The sequence below is a fragment of the Oryctolagus cuniculus genome, chromosome 17 (genome assembly GCF_051225735.1).
Source record: "Oryctolagus cuniculus isolate XC-2025 breed Fujian yellow rabbit chromosome 17, ASM5122573v1, whole genome shotgun sequence".
Classification (NCBI taxonomy): domain Eukaryota; kingdom Metazoa; phylum Chordata; class Mammalia; order Lagomorpha; family Leporidae; genus Oryctolagus; species Oryctolagus cuniculus.
In genome coordinates this window covers 18,215,547-18,235,491 of record NC_142883.1, presented here as the reverse complement: position 1 = coordinate 18,235,491, position 19,945 = coordinate 18,215,547, and the positions used below count along the sequence as shown (strand labels likewise).

The 19,945-nt window shown below is 56.6% G+C and overlaps 1 protein-coding gene across 5 annotated transcripts in view; it reads left to right on the top strand.

Moving 5' to 3' along the window:
• Window positions 1–19,210, top strand: part of DCAKD (dephospho-CoA kinase domain containing) — a 37,371-nt gene extending 18,161 nt beyond the window's left edge. For 3 of the 5 annotated variants that reach the window (XM_051825776.3, XM_008271614.5, XM_051825775.3), the window contains exons 2-5: window positions 9,412–9,630; window positions 9,977–10,180; window positions 14,065–14,152; window positions 17,508–19,210. In XM_051825776.3, the coding sequence (XP_051681736.1) occupies window positions 9,519–9,630; window positions 9,977–10,180; window positions 14,065–14,152; window positions 17,508–17,799 (696 nt within the window). In that variant the 5' untranslated portion in view covers window positions 9,412–9,518 and the 3' untranslated portion in view covers window positions 17,800–19,210. Of the gene's footprint in view, window positions 1–9,408; window positions 9,631–9,976; window positions 10,181–14,064; window positions 14,153–17,507 lie in introns of all 5 variants that reach the window. The other 2 variants (XM_008271616.5, XM_008271615.5) reach the window with 1 other exon arrangement.
• Window positions 19,211–19,945: the final 735 nt, after the last annotated feature.

The window sequence follows — 19,945 nt, the reverse complement described above, 5'->3', positions numbered from 1 at the left end:
CTGATTTGGGTTGGCTGTGGCGGGGGTGCAGTAGGGTGAGGTGTCAGGGACTGTGACTTGGTTCCTCACTGCTGGGTCCCTTATTTAAAATAATGACTGCTGTCCCTCTTGTTTTTTTAATATATGGATTTCTACATACTATATTTCTTTAAGGAAAGCACATCTGGATAAATCAGCTTGATCACCCATCTACATTTTTTTTTAGAATTATTTTATTTATTTGTAGGAGTTATAGAGAGATAGAGCCAGAGAGGGAGGAGTCTTTGATCCACTGGTTCACTCCCCAAATGACTGCAACCGCCAGAGCTGAGCTGATCTGAAGCCAGGAGCCAGGAGCTTCTTCTGGGTCTCCCACGCAGGTGCAGGGGCCCAAGGATTTGAGCCATCTTATACTACCTTCCCAGGCCACAGCAGAGAGCTGGATTGGAAGCGGAGCAGACAGGACTTGAACTGGCGCCCATATGGGATGCCAGCACTTCAGGCTAGGGCATTAACCCACTGCGCCACAGTGCCGGCCCCAGCTTATTGTTTATACTTTCCCCTAACCCCACCTGCCACACCAAGGTAAGTTTTGAGAGAGCAGGCACTCTTGTTAGCAAAGTGCCTGGAATCTGGTTGGCTGACAGTGAGTGCAGGATAAATGGAGAGTTAGCTAGGAGCTAAGTGTGGAGGCAGAGGGAACAGCATCCATGGAGCGTTGAGGTGGGAAGAGCCCACCCATTCAGGGACAGAAGAAAGGCCTGTGTGACAGCACAGGACGCGGTGAGGAGTTACTGGGGGCGTCACGCAGAGCCAGAGGCTCTGTGAGGAGCCAGGAGGAGGGAGAGGGCGGCACCGAGGGCTGCAAGCAGAGCAGTGAGGTGGTCCTCGGGCCCCGTGAAGCTGTGACGAGAAGCCAGGCAGGGAGCGGAGGGCCAGGCCCGAGGTGCTGGTGACCGAGGCTAGCGGAGTGGCATGTGGACTCAGAGCTGGGACGGAGCTCCGGAGCAGGGGTCTCTTTGTGTGGATGCCCGTGAAACAAGCCACTCGCATTTTCCCTAAGAGAGACACTGGGGCTCCTGAGTGGCGGGAGCCCTAGAGAGAAAACCAAAAGGCAGTTTGGAGAAGCTCCTTGCGATTCCACCGTGAGGGGCAGGCGTTGGGCACAGCCTCCAGCCCATGCCAGCGTGCCTGCGTCCAAGTCCAGCTCTGCTTCTGGTCCAGCTTGCTGGTTTTTTTGTGTTTTTTGTGTGTGTGTTTTGTTTTGTTTTGTTTTGTTTTTTTTTTTTTGTTTTGTTTTTTTGACAGGCAGAGTGGACAGTGAGAGAGACAGAGAGAAAGGTCTTCCTTGTCCGTTGGTTCACCGCCCAATGGCCGCTGCAGCCAGCGCACCGTGCTGATCCGAAGCCAGGAGCCAGGTGCTTCTCCTGGTCTCCCATGTGGGTGCAGGGCCCAAGGACTTGGGCTATCCTGCACTGCACTCCGGGGCCACAGCAGAGAGCTGGACTGGAAGAGGAGCAACCGGGACAGAATCCGGCGCCCTGACCGGGACTAGAACCCCGGGGTGCTGGTGCCACAGGCGGAGGATTAGCCTAGTGAGCCGCGGCGCCTGCCCCAGCTTGCTGTTAGTGTGCATTTAGGGAGAAGCAGATGATGGCTCAAGAACTTGACTGGGTCCCTGCCAGCCGTGTGGGAGATCCAGACTAGTTCCAGGCTCCTGGCCTCACCTTGGCTAGCCTGACCAGTGAACCAGCAGATGGAAGATCTTCCTGTAACTTTATCTCTCTGTCTTTCAAGCAAATAAAAAATTTTACAAGACAGTTTAAGAGCCCACTATTTGTGGAGCACAGTAAATCTGATCCTCCTTTCACAGGCCCCGCCTCTCTACCTGAGTCCCGCCCCTCCGCTCTCTGCTCTTCCACGGAGGCGAAGAATGAGGGAAAAGAAAGGACCGGACGTAGCGCCCAGGGGGTCAGAGCAGGTTGGCTGTTGAACTTGTCTTTGGGTTGGTTCCAGAATCCAGCTTCCATTTCCACTGCACCGGGCGCCAGCTGCTTGTCCATTCCCGTGGGACTCAGTGGTGTCCTCCCTCGGCCAGGCCAGCTCGGAACGGCTCCCGTGTTGGGGAAGATTCCCAGGCCACCAGCAGTCCTGCTGTTCTTTGCTCGCCAGTTGGGCTTGCGTTGACTGCTCTCAGGAGTGTGCTGAAGGTGGACCACAAGGGAAAAACACCTGAGGGAGGGACTCACAGCCTCCCCCAGGAGCTGACGGGGCGGTGGGCCCTGGAAATCCAGCTGCTCGTTGGCAGTGTGGAGACTGAGGTTTGGAGAGGGGAAGGCTTCGGAGCCCAGGCCTTTCTCATTTACAGAGCTCTTACCTCCTTGGGCCAGGCTGGTACAAGGCTTCTCAGAGGCCAGGACCCAGGCCTCTCTCTGCCGCAGTGCTCGGCCTTCCATGTTAGCCAGCGGTTCCGGGTGTGGCTGACTGAGATTCAATGGGCCGGCGTGGAGCCTGGTTTCCTGACCTTTTTGTTTGTTCATTTTTTGGGGGATTCGGATGATAGGCAGGTGTAGGAGCGGCTATGACGTACCTGCCGCTGTGGAAGGAGGGACATGGATTAGATTCTGGAGAATGAGGAGTTGGGCCAGGGCCGGATGAGGAGCGTGGATGCAGGTCATCAAGGGAACCTCTTGCCCGGGTGTGTCTGAGGGGAGCTGAGGGACAGGCCTGCCTGGGGCCTGGAGGCAGCTTGGGACCCAAGCTTGCATCTCCTCCTGGCTCGGCCTGGAGAGGACAGGATGCTCACCCGGCTTCTCCTGCCAGCTGTGAGCAGCTGTGTGCGTGGGAGGGACTCACAGCAGGCCGGGGGCAGGGCCACCTGACTCCTGCTCACCTGTCCGTGCCCTGTTCGCAGCTGTTCTCATTTGTTCCCGTCAGTCTGTCCAGTTGTTGCTGTCTGTCGCCGCAAATTCCTCAGGGCCAAGGCCCGTGTTTTCCGTTGGCTGCCCCCGAGCTCAGTTAGTGAAGGGATGAGTTATGCGGGGCCTGCTGGGCAGGAGCAGCTGCTACCCGCTCAGCCCCTTTAAGCCGGGGACCCAGAGCCTCCTGGCATGTGGGCCTCTCCCTCTGACCCCCCTGCCTGGGCCTGCAGCTGCTGGTCTGTTTCCACAGATGGCCAGCCCAGGCACGGGGTCACCTTGGGAACTGAGAACTGACATCGTGTGTGGTCTCTGTCCACAAGCTGCTCGCCCCATTCTATAGGAAGAAAACTGACGTGAGCACCAAGAAATCACTTCTCTGTGGCGCAGAATTGCTTTGCCTACAGATAGCTGCATCTTCTGGTTCTTTTGTATTACTTTTTTTTTTTTTTTTAATTTTTTTTTTTGACAGGCAGAGTGGACAGTGAGAGAGAGAGACAGAGAGAAAGGTCTTCCTTTTACCGTTGGTTCACCCTCCAATGGCCGCCGCGGCCGGCGCACTGCGGCCGGCGCACCGCGCTGATCCGATGGCAGGAGCCAGGAGCCAGGTGCTTTTCCTGGTCTCCCATGGGGTGCAGGGCCCAAGCACCTGGGCCATCCTCCACTGCACTCCCTGGCCACAGCAGAGAGCTGGCCTGGAAGAGGGGCAACCGGGACAGAATCCGGCGCCCCGACCGGGACTAGAACCCGGTGTGCCGGCGCCGCTAGGCGGGGGATTAGCCTAGTGAGCCGCGGCGCCGGCCCTTATATTACTTTTAAGGTGAATTAATTTTTGTCTGCTGAGTATATTAAAGCCAGTGTTCTCAACTAAGGCCTAGGAGCCCCGTGTTCCATCCTGGTCCCACGGATCACTGTGCTCTGGGCAGGGGGGCCCTCGCCTTCTGCAGTCCTCGGACACACCACTGTGCTGAAGTTAGAACCTCGTCCAGTCCTGCTTCCCAGTGGAACTGCCCGGGGGACGCCATCCCTGGAGGCTGACTTGTCTCAGGAGGGGTCGAGCAGCTGTGTGCCAAGGGTCGGGGTCTTCTAGGACTCCACAGCTGAGCTTGGTGAAGTTGAGTGACCAGGGGACAGCGGCGTTCCTTCCATAACAAAAGCTTGGGACACTGGGGAACTGGCCCCTGCCCCTCGCCAGGCCTGGCCTGTTCTCCAGGGGTGCTCAGAGGAAGAGAAGTAGCTCATTGCTCTAGAGACAAGAGTGGCAAGTGAGGGGGCTGGTGCTGAGGCACGGCGGATTAACACCCTGGCCTGAAGTATCGGCGTCCCATATGGGCGCCAGTTCCAGACCCGGCTACTCCACTTCCGATCCAGTTCTCTGCTATGGCCTGGGAAAGTAGTGGAAGATGGTTCAAGTCCTTGGGCCCCTGCACCCACATGGGAGACCTGGAGGAGGCTCCTGGCTCCTGGCTTCAGATAGGTGCAGCTCTGGCCGTTGGGGCCAATTGAGGAGTGAACCATTGGATGGAAGACCTCTCTCTCTCTCTGCCTCTCCTCTCTCTCTGTAACTCTTGACTTTCAAATAAATAAATAAATCTTAAAAAAAAAAAAAAAAAAAAAAGAGTGGCAAGTCGGGATTTAACACACTGGTGCTAGTTGCCGGGAGCAGGCGGGCACTATGGGAGCGCAGACCACCAGGGCACGACTTTTCTCCAGCACTGACCCGGCCTTGTTCCAGGGTCTTCTTCAGGCCTGCCTCTGCATCTTTCCTGAGCAGGCAAAGGACTTAAATGGCCTTTGTAAGCAGCTCCTGGGGGCCAGACTGGAGTTCCAGGCCAGTGTTGCTTCCTGGGACATTGATACAGTGGCCGAGTAAGTTGGTGCTGATGAGGCTGGCTCAGGGGCTGGCATTGTGGTGGTGTTGGGCAGCTTGATCCTTGGCTGTGCTGGGAACCCGTCTCCAGCAGCTCTTCTCCTGTGCCATCTGGCCTTTGTGCTGTCTAAGGCCACGGAGCCCTTCTGTTTGGTGGCCGCCTTCCTCATCCTCTTGGTCCTGTGAGGTTCCTTGGGGGTCACCTGCCCTGTCCTTGCTGCGTGGACTCTATGCCTGTTCCTGGTGCTGCAGTGTGCCAAGCTTTCCATTGAACACTGTTTCCTTTCTTTTTTTTTTTTTTTTGACAGGCAGAGTGGGCAGTGAGAGAGAGAGACAGAGAGAAAGGTCTTCCTTTTGCCGTTGGTTCACCCTCCAATGGCCGCCGCGGCCGGCGCGCTGCGGCCGGCGCTCCGCCCTGATCCGATGGCAGGAGCCAGGAGCCAGGAGCCAGGTGCTTTTCCTGGTCTCCCATGGGGTGCAGGGCCCAAGCACCTGGGCCATCCTCCACTGCACTCCCTGGCCACAGCAGAGAGCTGGCCTGGAAGAGGGGCAACCGGGACAGAATCCGGCGCCCCGACCGGGACTAGAACCCGGTGTGCCGGCGCCGCAAGGCGGAGGATTAGCCTAGTGAGCCGCGGCGCCGACCTTGTTTCCTTTCTTTTAAAAAAAGATTTATTTATTTGAAAGGCAGAGTTACAGAGAAGAGGGAGAGGCAGAGAAAGAAGGATGTTCCATCTACTGCTTCACTCCCCAGATGGCTACAATGGCCAGAGTTGCATCAGACTGAAGCAGGGAGCCTGGAACTCCATCCAGGTCTACCACGTGGGTGGCAGGGACCCAAACACTTGGGCCATGTTCTGCTGCTTTCCCAGGCACATTAGCAGGGAGCTGGATCAGAAATGGAGCAGCCAGGGCTTGAATCAGTGCATTGCACATAGCACCTTAACCCACTGTGCCACAGTGCTGGTCCCCTGGATTTTCTCTTTCAAAGTTTCAGTGAAGACCAACGTAGTTCTTTTCACAACTGAACCCTGTCCTGAACTGCCCTTTGTGTAACCTGGCAGAAGATTCCAGCCTCAAAGAGAAGAAGGAGAAGTGCTTTCTCTTAAATGGCTGAATGATTAGGTCTGGTTGCGTATTTTCCTCTCTGCACCCTGGCTCCCCGGGGTGAGAAATGAGAAAGAGCCTGTGCAGACTGAAACGTCCAGGTTGGTCCCCTGTCACCGTCGAGCCAGGCATCCGCTCAGCCCACATCCGAGCAGCTGCCTCCCCCTGTCATTTTCTGTGTCCTCAGGGAAGGAAAGTTCATTTCAGTAAAAGCTTAACCAAAGTGCAATTAGGACAGTAAATCTGCTGTTTAACCAAAAAAGATCCTGTGACAGATTTCAAAGTCCTGGAGAAGTGATTTGTCACTAGAGGGAGGATGAGAGGAACCTGGCCTTTAATTTAATTGCCTCCAGCCTGGGAACAAAGTCCAACTTGTGATAACCCCATTTACTCCAGAAAATGCAACATGATTTGTTCCGAGTCTGTTGTAAGACAGCATGGGGTTGCAGGGATGGAGACACGACTTCATGGAAGTCTTTGTCCTGTAATTCTTTTTTTTTTTTTTTTTTAAGATTTTATTTGTTTACTTGAAAGAGTTACAGAGAGGCAGAGAGAGAGAGACGTCTTTCATCAACTGGTTCACTCCCTAGATGACCACAATGGCTGGAGCTGCGCCAATCCGAAACCAGGAGCCAGGAGCCTGGAGCCTCCTCCAGGTCTCCCACACAGGTGCAGGGGCCCAGGGACTTGGCCCATCCTCCACTGCGCTCTCAGGCCACATCAGAGAGCTGGATTGGAAGTGGAGCAGCCGGGACTCGAACCGGCGCCCATATGGGACACCGGCACTGCAGGTGGTGGCTTCACTCGCTACGCCACAGCGTCGGCCCCTATCCTGTGATTCTGACCCCTGCAGCCTGCCCTGTGTCACAACCCTGCTTCTACCACCCCCACACACGGGCATCTCAGGCTTCTGCACGTCTTCCCATCCGGCCTGCATGGAGCCCTCCGAGGCAGGTTCTGTTAACTCCAGTTTATAGAGGAGAAAACAGGTTGAGAGAGGCCAGTGCCTTGCCCAGGGTTGCACAGGGCGTCAGTGGAGGAGCCGGCTTGAAAGAGGTCCGTGCTCCTAACCTTTGCCATCCATGCATGGTGAGTTGAAGTCAGCATCATCCATGCCTGGTGAGTGGCCCGGCATGGTGAGCTGGAGCTACGAACCATGACCCTGAGCTCCAGGTTGCGTCCCCGGCCTCCCAGCCTGCCATCCTTTCCCCCAGAGTCTTTCTCGGCAAGATCGGCACTCAGGCTTAGCTGCCGCCGAGCCTCTGCTTGCCATCCGGCTCCCCATCTGGGCCATGGCTCGGTTGAAGAGGAGGGATTGCTTGACCCAGTCTAGATAAGCGACCCTCAGCATCTTTGTTCCAGGGGGTCTTCATGTAGAGAGGGGGGCTTTTGGGCAGAAGAGGGCCTGAACATCTGGATTCTATCTGTGGTCTCTCTGGCAACCCGCTTGAGTGGCTTGTAGGCAGACTGTATTGTCCCTGTGAACCTTAGAGTCCCGGACTGGGAAGTGGAGGCTGGGGCAAGGACAGATGTCCCGCTTGCTACAGGAAGTCGGCCTCCTCTAGTGTGAACTCTGACCAGCAGCTTCCAACCTTGGTCTGCTCGCCCAGCATTTAAATATATATCTATATCTATATCTTTATCTATATATATATATCTTATTACTTATATATTTGAGAAGCAGAGAGAAAGAAAGTCAGAGTTCCCCTCTGCTGGTTTATTCCCCAAATTCTCAGAACAGCCAGAGCTGAGCTAGGCTGCAGCTTGGAGCCAGGAACTCAATCCAGGTCTCCCAAGTGGATGGCAGGGACCCAGCTACCATCGCCTGCTGTGTCCCAGTGTGTCCATTAGCAGGAAACTGGAATGGGAAGCAGAACCAGGACATGAATCCTGGCACTTTGATATGAAATGCAGATATCCCAACCCAACATCTTACCTGCTAGGACAAATGCCCACTCCTTTACATTAAAAATCCATTTTTAAAAATGTATTGAGGTGCCTGTGGTGTAGTGGGTAAAGCCACTGCCTGCAGAGCCGGTATCCCATATAGGCACCAGTTTGAGACCCGGCTGCTCCACTTCTGATCCAGCTCTCTGCTATGGCCTGGGAAAGCAGTAGAAGATAGCCCAGGTGCTTGGGCCCCTGCACCCATGTGGGAAACCTGGAGGAAGCTCCTGGCTCCTGGCTTCGGATCGTCTCAGCTCTAGCCATTGCAGCCATCTGGGGAATAAACCAGTGGATGAAAAACTTCTCTCTCTTTCTCTGCCTCTGCCTCTCTGTAATTCTACCTTTCAAATAAATAAATAAATAAATCTTTTTAAAAATGTATTTGAGGGGCCGGCACTGTGATGTACTGGGTAAAGCTGCTACCTGCAGTGCCAGCATCCCATTTGGGCGCTGGTTTGAGACCTGGCTGCTCCATTTTCAATCCAGCTCTCTGCTATGGCCTGGGAAAGCAGAAGAAGATGGTCCAAGCCCTTGGGCCCCTGCACCTAAGTGGGAGACCTGGAAGAGGCTCCTGGCTTCAGATCAGCGCAGCTCCAGACGTTGCGGCCAACTGAGGAGTAAACCAGGGGATGGAAGTCCTCTTTCTTTCTCTCTCTCTCTGCCTCTCCTTCTCTCTCTGTGTAACTCTGACTTTCAAGTAAAATAAATAAATCTTTATGCCGGCGCCGTGGCTCAATAGGCTAATCCTCCACCTTGCGGCGCCGGCACACCGGGTTCTAGTCCCGGTCGGGGCGCCGGATTCTGTCCCGGTTGCCCCTCTTCCAGGCCAGCTCTCTGCTATGGCCAGGGAGTGCAGTGGAGGATGGCCCAGGTGCTTGGGCCCTGCACCCCATGGGAGACCAGGAAAAAGCACCTGGATCCTGGCTCCTGCCATCGGATCAGCGCGGTGCGCCGGCTGCAGCGGCGGCCATTGGAGGGTGAACCAACGGCAAAGGAAGACCTTTCTCTCTCTGTCTCTCTCTCTCACTGTCCACTCTGCCTATCAAAAAAAAAAAAAAAATCTTTAAAAAAAAATACATATATATATATATATATTTGAGAGACAAATAGGCAGAGAGTGAGAGAGTGCTCCCGTCTGCTGGTTCACTCCCCAATACCCACAAAGACAAGGGTTTGGCCTGGCTAAAGCCAGGAGCTTGGAACCTGGTCCAGGCCTCCTATAGTGGAGACAGGGATGCAAAAGTTACCTGTGCCATTACCATTGCCTCCCAGGGTCTACACTGGCAGGAAGCTAGAGTCAGGTATAGAACTCAGGTTCTCCCGTGTGGAATGCAGGCATCTTAACTGCTATGCCCAATGCCCACTCCTTGCCCAGTGGTTTGTTTGCTAAACATATGCCGTGTTAGTTTGACGCCTTTGTTCATGTTTTAGAAGAATACTAAAGGCCTTCTCTCCAGATGGCCCCAAGTGCCCCATGCTCAGGGCTCGACTCTGCCTGTCCAGGCTGCGCCTCTCTACCCTTCCCCTCCCTCCCCCACCCCCAGGCCTTTTGGCCCAACACTGACCAGGGCTGCTCGCCTCTGCCAGCAGGTCCTCTGGCCTTCCTTTGGCGGCCCCTCCCAGTTGGCCAGGGCTGCTCTTCGGATTCTCTGGCTCCTGGCTCTGTGATCTCTTGGACCTGCCTCTTTGCTGAGAAGATGTTCCTGGTGGGCCTGACGGGGGGCATTGCCTCAGGCAAGAGCTCGGTGCTCCAGGTGTTCCAGCAGCTGGGCTGTGCGGTGATTGACGTGGACGTCATCGCCCGGCACGGTGAGTTGGAGGGGCCTGGAGCGGGTGTATGCGGTGGTTTCTATGTTCCCCTTCTTTGCACCTCTTCGTGAACAGCCTTGAGGCCTCAAGGAGAGTGAGGCTCCTCTCGGCCCTGGTCCTCTTTCCTGTCTCTGCCCCGTGCTTGCCCTTCTAGTGGGACTCCCCGCTTCCTCACCCCGCCCACTGCCAGGAGGAGGGATCTTGTGCTCTCTGGTCTTAACTCCCTCCCCTCCCTCCATCTAAGAGAAGCACCCTGGGTTCCCTGTCATTCGCCTCTGATCACTTGGGATCCTCTGGCTTTCCCAAGGGCTCTGGGGAGTGATGCAGCCTCTTCCTCCTGCCACAGTTGTCCAGCCAGGATACCCTGCCCATCGGCGCATCGTGGAGGCCTTTGGCACCGAGGTCTTGCTGGAGAATGGCGACATCAATCGCAAGGTCCTGGGGGACTTGATCTTTAACCAGCCTGACCGGCGGCAGTTGCTCAACACCATCACTCACCCTGAGATCCAAAAGGAAATGATGAAGGAGACCTTCAAGTACTTCCTCCGGGGTAAGACCCAAGGCAAAGTCCCCTCCTTCCAGAGCCTAGGGCCTGTTCCCTGCAGCAGGTTGGCCAGGCCAGGGCGCAGAGCTGGTTATCCAGACTGAAGAGCTCACACTGCTTCTTGGCACTCACTCCCAGGAAGGAGGCACATGTCCCTCACTCTTAAGAAGGTTGACAGCCGGCATAGTGGGTAAAGCCGCTGCCTGTGATGCTGGCATCCCATGTGGGCGCTGGTTCAAGTCCCGGCTGCTCCACTTCAGATCCAGCTCCCTGCTAATGTACCTGGGAAAGCAGAAGATGGTCCAGGTATTTGGGCCACTGTAGCCACATGGGAGAAAGCTCCTGGCTCCTGGCTTTGGCCTGACCCAGCACTGGCCATTGCACTACCTGGGAAATGAACCAGCAGATGGAAGAAGGCTGACAATTTAATGAGTCTTGAGCCATGATCTCTAAGAAGTAAGCTGACTTTCCAGTAGCGACGAGAGCAGTAATAGCTGATATATAATAGTCTTAGGCCTGAGTTCAGGTCCTGACTGCCCAGAGACCCAGTCAGTCAGCCCAGTTCCTCATCTGCACAGATGCTGATGCCAGCTCTGAACACTGCTGGGAGGTCTGAAGCATCCACATTAGTGACGTAGTTATCACAGAGATATTAACTGTGGCCGGCGGAGGACATTGTGTACAGTAGTTAGGCCACTGCCAGGCATGCCCACATGACCGCATGTCTGGTTCTAGTCCCAGCTAGTCCACTTCTTCTTCTTCTTCTTCCTTCTTCCTTCTTCTTCTTTCTTCTTCCTTCTTTCTTCCTTCTTCCTTCTTCCTTCTTTCTTCCTTCTTCCTTCTTCTTTCTTCTTCTTCTTCTTCTTCTTTTTTTTTTTAAAGATTTATTTCTTCTATTTGAAAGAGGTACAGCAAAAGAGATCTTCTATCCTCTGATTTGTTCCCAAAATGGCCTCAGTGGCCGAGGTTGAGTCCAGTGGACACCAGGAGCCAGGAACTTCATCCCCACGTGGGTGGCTGGGGCCCAAGTACTTTCTGCTGCTTCCCCAGGCACATTAGCACATCAGCTACTCTACTTCTGATCCAGCTTCCTGCTAATGTGCACCCTGGGAAGGCAGCAGACGATGGCCCGAGTACTTGGGTTCCTGCCACCCATGTTGGAACCTGGATGGAGTTCCCAGCCCAATGGGGTCAGTTCCCAGAAGTGGGACAGCAGAGAGGCTGGCCTGGGTCCCTGGCAAGACCTGCCTGCAAGCTTCTGGCACATGTGGCCTCTAGCCTGGGCTGTGGCTTCTAGCCTGGGCTCGGGCCTCTGAGTTGAAGGCTCGGCTGCCTGTCTCCTGCTATCAGTCATGAACTAGAAACTTTACTTCCTGGAGGGTATGGGGGGAGCCTTTGGGATTTTCCTCTGGCTTTTACATCAAACCCGGTACTCCGTCATGCCTCAAGTTCTGGACAGAGTGGGCCTCTCCCTCAACTCCCATCCCCCTTTGGCTACTCCTCCCCCCAGAAAGGGGTGACTCCATAGACGTTCATGCCTTTGGCCTTCCCTCCCCCCGCCCCACCCCAGGCTGGAGCTGGTCCAGGCCTCGTCCCTGCAGGTCCAGCTCGCGCACCTCCTCAGCACCTGCCCACAGCCTCCTCCCCCGTCCCTCCCTCGAGGACTCTCTGCCTTTGTCCTGCCTCCCGTTCCCTGGCTGGCGTGCAGCCTTCTGCCTTTCATCCCTGCCCTTTCGCATTCGCTCCCAGGCCATTTGCAAGTACATCTGCAAGGCCGCAGGGCCGCAGCCGCTCTCCCTCTCTGAAATCAAGCCGTGGATAATGTCACTCGCTCCAGAGCTCTCCCACTGTGTCATCCACCCAGCCTCCCGCCTCCCCAACCAGCACCACTTAAATAAAAGGAGAAAGCTCTTTCCAGCTCGATAAGGTGAAAAACGGGGACGACAGCTGTGGCTTCTACCGTCCCCGATTTTCCCTGATGAGTATAACAAATACAACTGTCAAAGTTGGTATAATCAAACGTCAGATAAGATCACCAGCTGTTGGGAGGTCTCTGTGTAGGCAGACGGATGTCTTAATAGAGTCGGGATAGTTTGCAGAGCTTACCAAGCAGGGGGGATGTGACAGCTGAATAGCCCTTTGCCGGTGAACCCGAGAGCTGGCCACGAGCTCCCGAGAGGGCCTGGGAGAAAGGACAGTGTGGGGGGAGGAGGCGGTGGGAGTGGAGCAGGAGAGGGAGATAAGAGGCCCAGGGAGGATGAGGGCCTGGCTCCTGCTCTGAGCTGGAGGTGTGGGGAACAATAGGAACAGTCACCTTCACTCAGGGCGCTCAGGAGCTCGGTCACTCTTGTCATCATCCTGTGCAGTGGCTGTGCTTTTGTTTTGTTTTAAAAAAATTTGTTTATTTGAAAGGCAGAGTTGCAGAGATAGAAGTAGAGACAGAGAAATCTTCCATCTACTGGTTCACTCCCCAAATGGCCACAATGACCAGGGATGGGCCAGGCCATAGCCAGGAACCAGGAGCTTCATCTAGGTCCCCCACATGGGGGCGGGGGTCCAAGGACTTGCGCTGTCCTCTGCTGCTTTCCCAGGCACATTAGCAGGAAGCTGGATTGGAAGTGGAGTAGTGGGGACTCGAACCAGCACCCATATGGGATGCCAGTACGGCAGGTCTTGGGTTAACTTGCTGTGCCACAGCGCCAGCCCTGAAGTGGCTGTTCTTTGTGACCATTTTCACAGATGAAGTCTGTCGAGGGCTCCGGGATCACACGGTGGGGAGGCGGGGGCTGTAACCTGAAGTGTGCTCCATCCTCCCTCCACTGCAGCCATCCCTTGGACTTCCTGAGCTGCAGGGCCTGGGAGACAGGAAAGTCGGCAGCTGGGGTTCACCACCATTTAGTGCATCACCTCTGGGGTTAGTGTGTCCTGTGTCAGGTTCAATGCCGGAGGTGTTCAGAGTGGGCCATGTCTAGGCCAAGGCTTTCTGAGCAGAAGCAGCACCTGTACCTTCCTCCCTGCTCCCTTGGACTTCCCAGCTTTGTCCAGCCACACCTGTGGAAGGAGCATGAGGCGCCTGTGCATAGGCAACTAAGGCCCGTGCCATCTCACGGTGGCAGAGGGGCCGCCTCTGACTGGCCTTGGCCTCTCAGCTGTTGGAGTGGGTGGTACAGGGTCAGTCACGACAGCCCCGCTCTCGCATCCCTGAATGAGGTCCACAGCTGATGCAAGAAGCAGCCTCTTTCCTTTGGGGACTGCTGCTGCCACCCCCACATTAGCTTCTGTCTGGATGGCCCCTGGGATGCGTCTTAGCAGAGGCCAGGCCAGGCCCTAGCTCTTGGGGAAGAACCTAGCCTTTCACTGTTTTTGAGCAGGGGTGGGGTGAAGTAGGGCAGAAAGGGCCCGCCTTCTGGAAACTGCCCAGTCTCCTCCAGCTCTGGCTGTGTCGTTTCCCTCCTGGGAAATAACAGCCCTTGGAGTTCAAGGTCAAGATGGACCACACCTGCCCTGACCGACTTGTCGGCTTCCCTTGCCGTTTGAGGCCCCACCTGGGCCTGCACAGGAAGCCTCCCTGCTGCTGTGCTTTGCTGGTCCTCATTCCTGAACTCCTCCCTCCACCTTCTCACTTTCAGAGAGCAGAAGTCCTGCTGATATTTCAAGGCCAGTGCAGACGCCAGCCCTTCTACAGGGTCTCCCCTGGCCAGCCAGCCAGGGAGGATTTGCTGCAGCAGCCTGTTCCAAATGGCATCACATGCTGGGGTTCAGAGCCTGTCTGTCCTGAGAGGGTCTCCTCGCTGTGATGGTCGGGACTGGTGGTTTTGTCTGTTTCCTTGCATAGCCCCTGATGTGTGTGCTTGTAGAATTGAACTTGAGGGTTTCCATTCTCTCCCCAGGATATCGCTACGTGATTCTGGATATCCCCCTGCTGTTTGAAACTAAGAAACTCCTCAAGTACATGAAACACACGGTGGTAGTATACTGGTGAGTGTGTGGATGGCCTGGCCAACCCCTGGGGTGAGGTGCGTGCCTGGAAAATGCACATATCACTTTGCTCTCTACCTACTGGGGAGAGGGTGGAGGCTCGGGGGGTGGGGGGCAACCAGATGGCACAGGGGATTTGGGCAGCAGTGCCCAGAGCCTACAGAAACCCACCTCTGTGCCTGACCCTGATACAGCTGGGGACCAGGTGCAAAGTGATGGACACCCACCCCCCCACCCCCCCACCCCGCCCCAGGCTTCTGTAGTGCTTGGGAAGGGCTCCCCCTGCTGGCTGTTAGAGATACTTCATTCCAGATGCCAGGCCTCTCCCTAGGCTGCCATGTTGTTTTTCCCTAGCTCTGCCTCTGTAGCACTTCTCAACTTTCCAGTCAACTCCCACACTTATCATTTGGCTCAGTTTACCTTCCAGCATGAGGTGGTCAGGATAGGGGTTGACGCTTCTGACTTCCAGAAGCAAAAGCTGAACGGGCCAAGAACTGGGTTGGTCCAGGGTTGCCACTGGTGGCAGTGCCTGTGAACAGGAGGTTGCATGGAGAGAACTGTCAGTGCCCATCTGAGGAGGGAGCTTTGTTCTCAGAACCCAGGTTCGGCAAACAGAAGAGGATCAAACGGCCAGAGAAAGTGAGTCACAGCCCCGGCGGGGTGAGGGTAGAGGAGGCTGCAGAGAGCCTGTGCTGCCCAGAGGCTTCCTGGATGCCGCCCACAAGTACAGCAGACACAGAGGTGGGCTCTTGGCTCTGCAGGTATTTTAGGCACAGGGTGGCTCTCAAGAGGCTGGTGTGTGGGAGGCTCCTGGTACAGTGGAGGCAGGGCCTGGAATGCTCAGCGCCTAGGTATCTCCCTACCCTCTGCCTCGTGGGTGTCGTTTAACTGCAGTCGGAATTGCTTGCACCCCAGCCCATGATGTAAACCTGCTGCTTTGTTCCCTGTTTGTGAAACACTCGGCTGAGGCCAAGCAGGCCCCAGGAAGACCTGCAGTTCCTTTTGCCTGAACACCTGGCACTTTGCACCTATGGTTTTCAAACTAAGGACCTTAGATCTTAGAGTGTAGATGAGAAAGCAGCACAGGGGCCCGGCCTCCTCTGCGGCCCCCAAGTGTTCACAGCTGCCCTTGCCGCTGCCTCTCCTGCGCTTGTCTTTGAGGTCAGTCTGTTTGCCGAGAGCAGAGGTAGCTGTAGCTTCTGGAAGTTGAGTAGGGCTTTGTTGATTCTGCTGCTCTCCGCGCGCTCTTCAACCCCACACACTAGGCAGAGGAGCCTGTGCCAGTCTCCTGAGTGCTGTTCCCACCCCACGTTTCAGCCTGTGTGGGCAGGCAGCTCTCAAGAGGCCAGGGCGAGAAGTGATTATTTGCTTTCATCAAAGGGATCCATGCTTTACCTGGCAAACTTCCCCTGATGTGTTAGCAGTAATAAAGGTGTGATTACCCCAAAGCACGATAATTTATATTTTTTGAAAGATTTATTTATTGATTTGGAAGTCAAGAGTTACAGAAGGAGGGAGAGATAGAGAGATCTTCCATCCACTGGCTCACTCCCCAACTTAGCTGCAATGGCCAGTACTGGGCTAGGCCATAGCCAGGAGCCAGGGGCTTCATCCAGGTCTGCCCGTGGGTGGCAGGGTCCCACACATTTGGGTCATTTTCCACGACTTTTCCTTAGCCCATTAGCAGGGAGCTGGATCAGAGTGGAGCAGGGACCAGCACTGTGGCGCAGTGGGTTAAAGCCCTGGCCTGCAGTGCTGGCATCCCCTATGGGTCCAGTTTGAGTCTTGGCTGCTCCAGTTCTGATCCAGCTCCCTGCTAATATGCCTGGAGGGTAGTGGAGGATTGTCCAAGTCGTTGGGCCCCTGCACCCATGTGGGAGACCTGGATGAAGCTCCTGGCTCCTGGCTTCAGATCAGCTCAGCTCCAGCCAATGTGGCAATTTGAGGAGTGAACCAGCGATGGAAGACTTCTCTCTCTGTCTTTACTTCGCCCTGTAACTCTTTCAAGTAAATAAAATAAATCTTAAAAAAAAGTGGGGCAACTGGTACATGAACCCATACATTGCAGATGGTGGCTTTCCCTGCTGTACCACAATGCCAGCCCTGATTATTGGTATTTTTGAGAAGTTTGCCATTGTGAAAAAGCATTTGGGTAAAAATCCTGTTACCACCAGTAGCATCACATTTTAAACCTCTGGGATGGTCCCGTTTCTCTGCCCCAGGACTCTCGTCCTGGGGACCCTCTGGTCTGTGCCATGCCTCCCCAGAGATGTGCACAGGCAGCCCTAGGCCGTCTCTCTTCTCTCCCCTTGGTTTTCCCTGCACAGACTTCCATCCCTGCCTAAGTTTGGAATAGGGCTTGTTCCCATGACCTCAACGAGACACTATCCTCATAACAAAGGAAATCTGTGGCCTGAGCAGTTCATCTACACGGCGGGTGGCTGCCCTGGATCTGGCCTTGCTTGGTCTGCTTCCCAGGGTTCCTAAGAACCTAAGAAGAATCGTCTGCTTCCTCGTTATAACCGGGAAAACCCAGGCCCAGTGGCATAGCAGGGATGAGACCCAGCAGACAGCAAACAGCTGCTGTAAACTTCCCCTTCTGTGCATGCTCCTGTGGAGGACCGGGGCAGCTCAAAGTGCCAAGGGGACGTGGGAAGACCCCTGCTAGAGCCTAAATGGACGGGTTCCTGAGGAGGGGCCCAGAGAGCCGTACCAGGGCAGGTGGGAAGCGGGTGCCCCCAGCCTCATCCACAGAGCTTGCACTGTCCCAAGACCACAGGTGTCCCGTTCTCCCCTCTGGTTCCTCCTTGCTCCTCACTGGCCGACCCACTTCCTCAGCCAGCACAGCAGCTTCCGCCTTTAACTGTCAGTGGGCAGGAGGCTGTGGCGGGGAGGAGCCGGGGTCCCTGTGGCGGCCTGAGGAGCTCGTGTTGGTCTCGCGTCCCGGCTCCTGGGAAGCTGCCGGAAGCACTCTGCGGTCGTGGACCTTTCAGCGGAAGTTCCCCTGGGGCTCCAGGACGCAGCTGCTCCCAGGTGCTCAGACCCTGCCACCAGCAGGGCCAGCCAGGCCTGGGGGCAAGGTGGAGACTGCGGGTGGCAGCAGACAGCTGCACCTGCGTGTTCGTGTGAAGGGACCTGCGGAGCCCGCAGAGCCGCAGCGTCCTCACCAAGAGTGGGCTGAGGTGGAAGCCTCCAGGCCTTCCTCCTGCCAGGGACCCGAGGTAGCCCATGCTACCCATGCAGGGTGGGGTCGTGGGAAGACTGGGTCTCCACGCCCTAGCTCCTGCCCACCCCTGTGTCTTGCTGGTGAGAGGGAGGCAGGCCAAGGCCTACAGTGCCCTTTCCCCATCCTTAGTGACCGGGACACACAGCTGGCACGGCTGATGCGGCGGAACAACCTGAGCCGTGAGGACGCAGAGGCCCGCATCCGGGCCCAGCTGCCCCTGAAGGAGAAGGCCCGCATGGCTCGCCACGTTCTGGATAACTCAGGCGAGTGGAGCGTCACCAAACGCCAGGTCGTCCACTTGTACGCCGAGCTGGAGCGCTCCCTGGAGTACCTGCCACTGAGGCTCGGGGTCCTCGCGGGCCTGGCCGGCATCGCCAGCCTCCTCTACCTGCTCACCCGCTACCTCCTGCCTTATCCCTAGCTGTGCAGGCCGAGGCCGCCTGGGGGCTGACGCCTGGCAGCACATCTGGTGTCCCCACCCCCATCGACACACACGCATTCCGGGTGCCCTGAGCCTGAGCCGGGCCCCTTGTTTGGTCTACATCCTGCCCTGAAGCTGAGGGACGGCTGTTGGGGTGGTAGGGGCCCTGCCTCCCACCTTCTCGTGAGTCCTCCTTCCTCGGCACTTCCTACAGAACAGTAGCCCTGGTGGAGGGGGAAAGCCACGGTCGGAGACAGCTAGACTCTGGCCCTCAGTCTCCCTGCGGCTGGGAGGCCAGGGCTTCCCCGAGCCTGGGCCCTCTCCAAGCACAGGCTGCACACGGCCCAGATCCCCTCCACGGACCAGCACTGTTGCAATTCATTTCGGACCAAAGGCTTCCACCTTTAAACAGGGCTCCTCCTGGGATGCAGCCTGTGGCCAGGGTGCAGTGAGGATTCTCTCGTGGGTAATGGGGTAGATGGGCTGAGTCCAGCTTCTTCCAGGAGACCCCCATCCCACCGTAGGGTTTCTCCAGTGCCCTGAACCGTGCCCACTACCTCTGAGCCCTGCCTTCTTGTCACTGCACAGGCACCGCAAGCTCTCACCTCCATGCCTGCCGTGGGAGGCCCCCACTCCCAGAATACCTCTCCATTCCCCTCCAGCTGGCTGGTTCCCAATCCAGGCCCTGCCTGCAGCCGCGGCTGGGCTAGGTGTGGGGTAGCCCCAGCCCCACGTCCTGCCTTCCTCCACGGCACAGAGATGGGCCAAGAGCTGGTTGTATTCTCCGGCTCCACCGTCAGCCTGTCGAGGGCAGGGCCAGTCCTGCTCACCTCCGTGTCCCTGGTGCAGAGCCGGGCTCACTGTTGGTGCTTAATAAAGCGTGTGGACCTGAGATGCCCTGGACCAACGGAAGCTCTCAGACGTGGCTGGCACCATTTGGGGTTTACCCCGGCCTCTTCCACACTGGTGCCTGGGCCCCAGAACAGCACCAGCCAGGTCCAGTGTGCCTTTGTGGGAGTTGGATGGAGGTGCCAGAGCTGTGTCCTCTGCCCCACCATCCACCTCTGCCAGCCCAATTAGATCAGTGCAGGCAGCAGGCTCCCGCCGGTGCCCAGAGACCTACTGATGAATGGATCATGTGGCCAGAGCCTAGTAAGGCCAGAATTGAGGGTGACAGATGCCAGTGTTGTGGTCATATTTACTGCCCCCTTTCTCAGAGCCGTTCATACCTGAGACCAGCTCATTAGCTCTATGCAGGCTCCTGGGCTACTGGGTGGGTGGTAGACACCCACTGCTTCCCCTGTTTGGTGAGACCTGGCAGGATGGGGGGAAGGAGGGAAGCTATGGGTCCTCGCAGTGCCCTGGCCCCCAAATAATAAATAAATGACTTGAGGGCCTGTGGCATGCTGGACACTGATGGTGTGTGATGCTTCATAGACAACATAACATTGCTTGTTCCTGTCCCAGGCCCAGAAATGGGGGGTCACGGAACCAGGCTCTGACCTCTGCCCATAGTACCCCTGAGATTTCTCTGGGGTTGGGGCCCCCTCTGTGTCCTGCTCCCGTGTGACCATCTGCCTTTGGTTTCTATCACGGAGTAGGCTTACATCTTAGGGCCTCCTTAATCCCCAAAGCATTCCTTGGCTGGGAGTGCTGAGTTGAATGTGAGGATGCCAAGCATGGCCAGGTAAGAAGTAATGGAGAAACCCCAAATGCGGCCCTGACCCGGCCGTAGCTCCCCTGCCACTCCTTTGTCTCCCTCCAGACCCCAGGCTCCGTGGTCCTAGCAGACCTCAGAAGGCGGCCTGCTTTCCCCGCAGCGGAATGGGAAACGGCGCCCGCCCCTCCGACCGGCAGGTGGCAGCACGCGCCTGGGCTGGGTCCGGGCTCCCGGCGGGGCCCAACTTTCCCTCCCGGGAGACGCACGCCCTCGGAACCCGGCTCGCGGGCGCAGCGCCAGGGGTGGGCGCGCTGCCTGGCCCCAAGCGCTAATTAAGAGGCAGCGAGCGTGGCTTGCCCGCGTGCTCTGCTGCCCGGGTGCCCTATGCGTTCGCCTGAAGCCGTGGCGGCACTAGGATGTGTCCTGGTCGCCTCCCTGCAGCTGTGCATCCCCTGGGCCTGTGTCCCATTTCCCCACGTAGGGCCT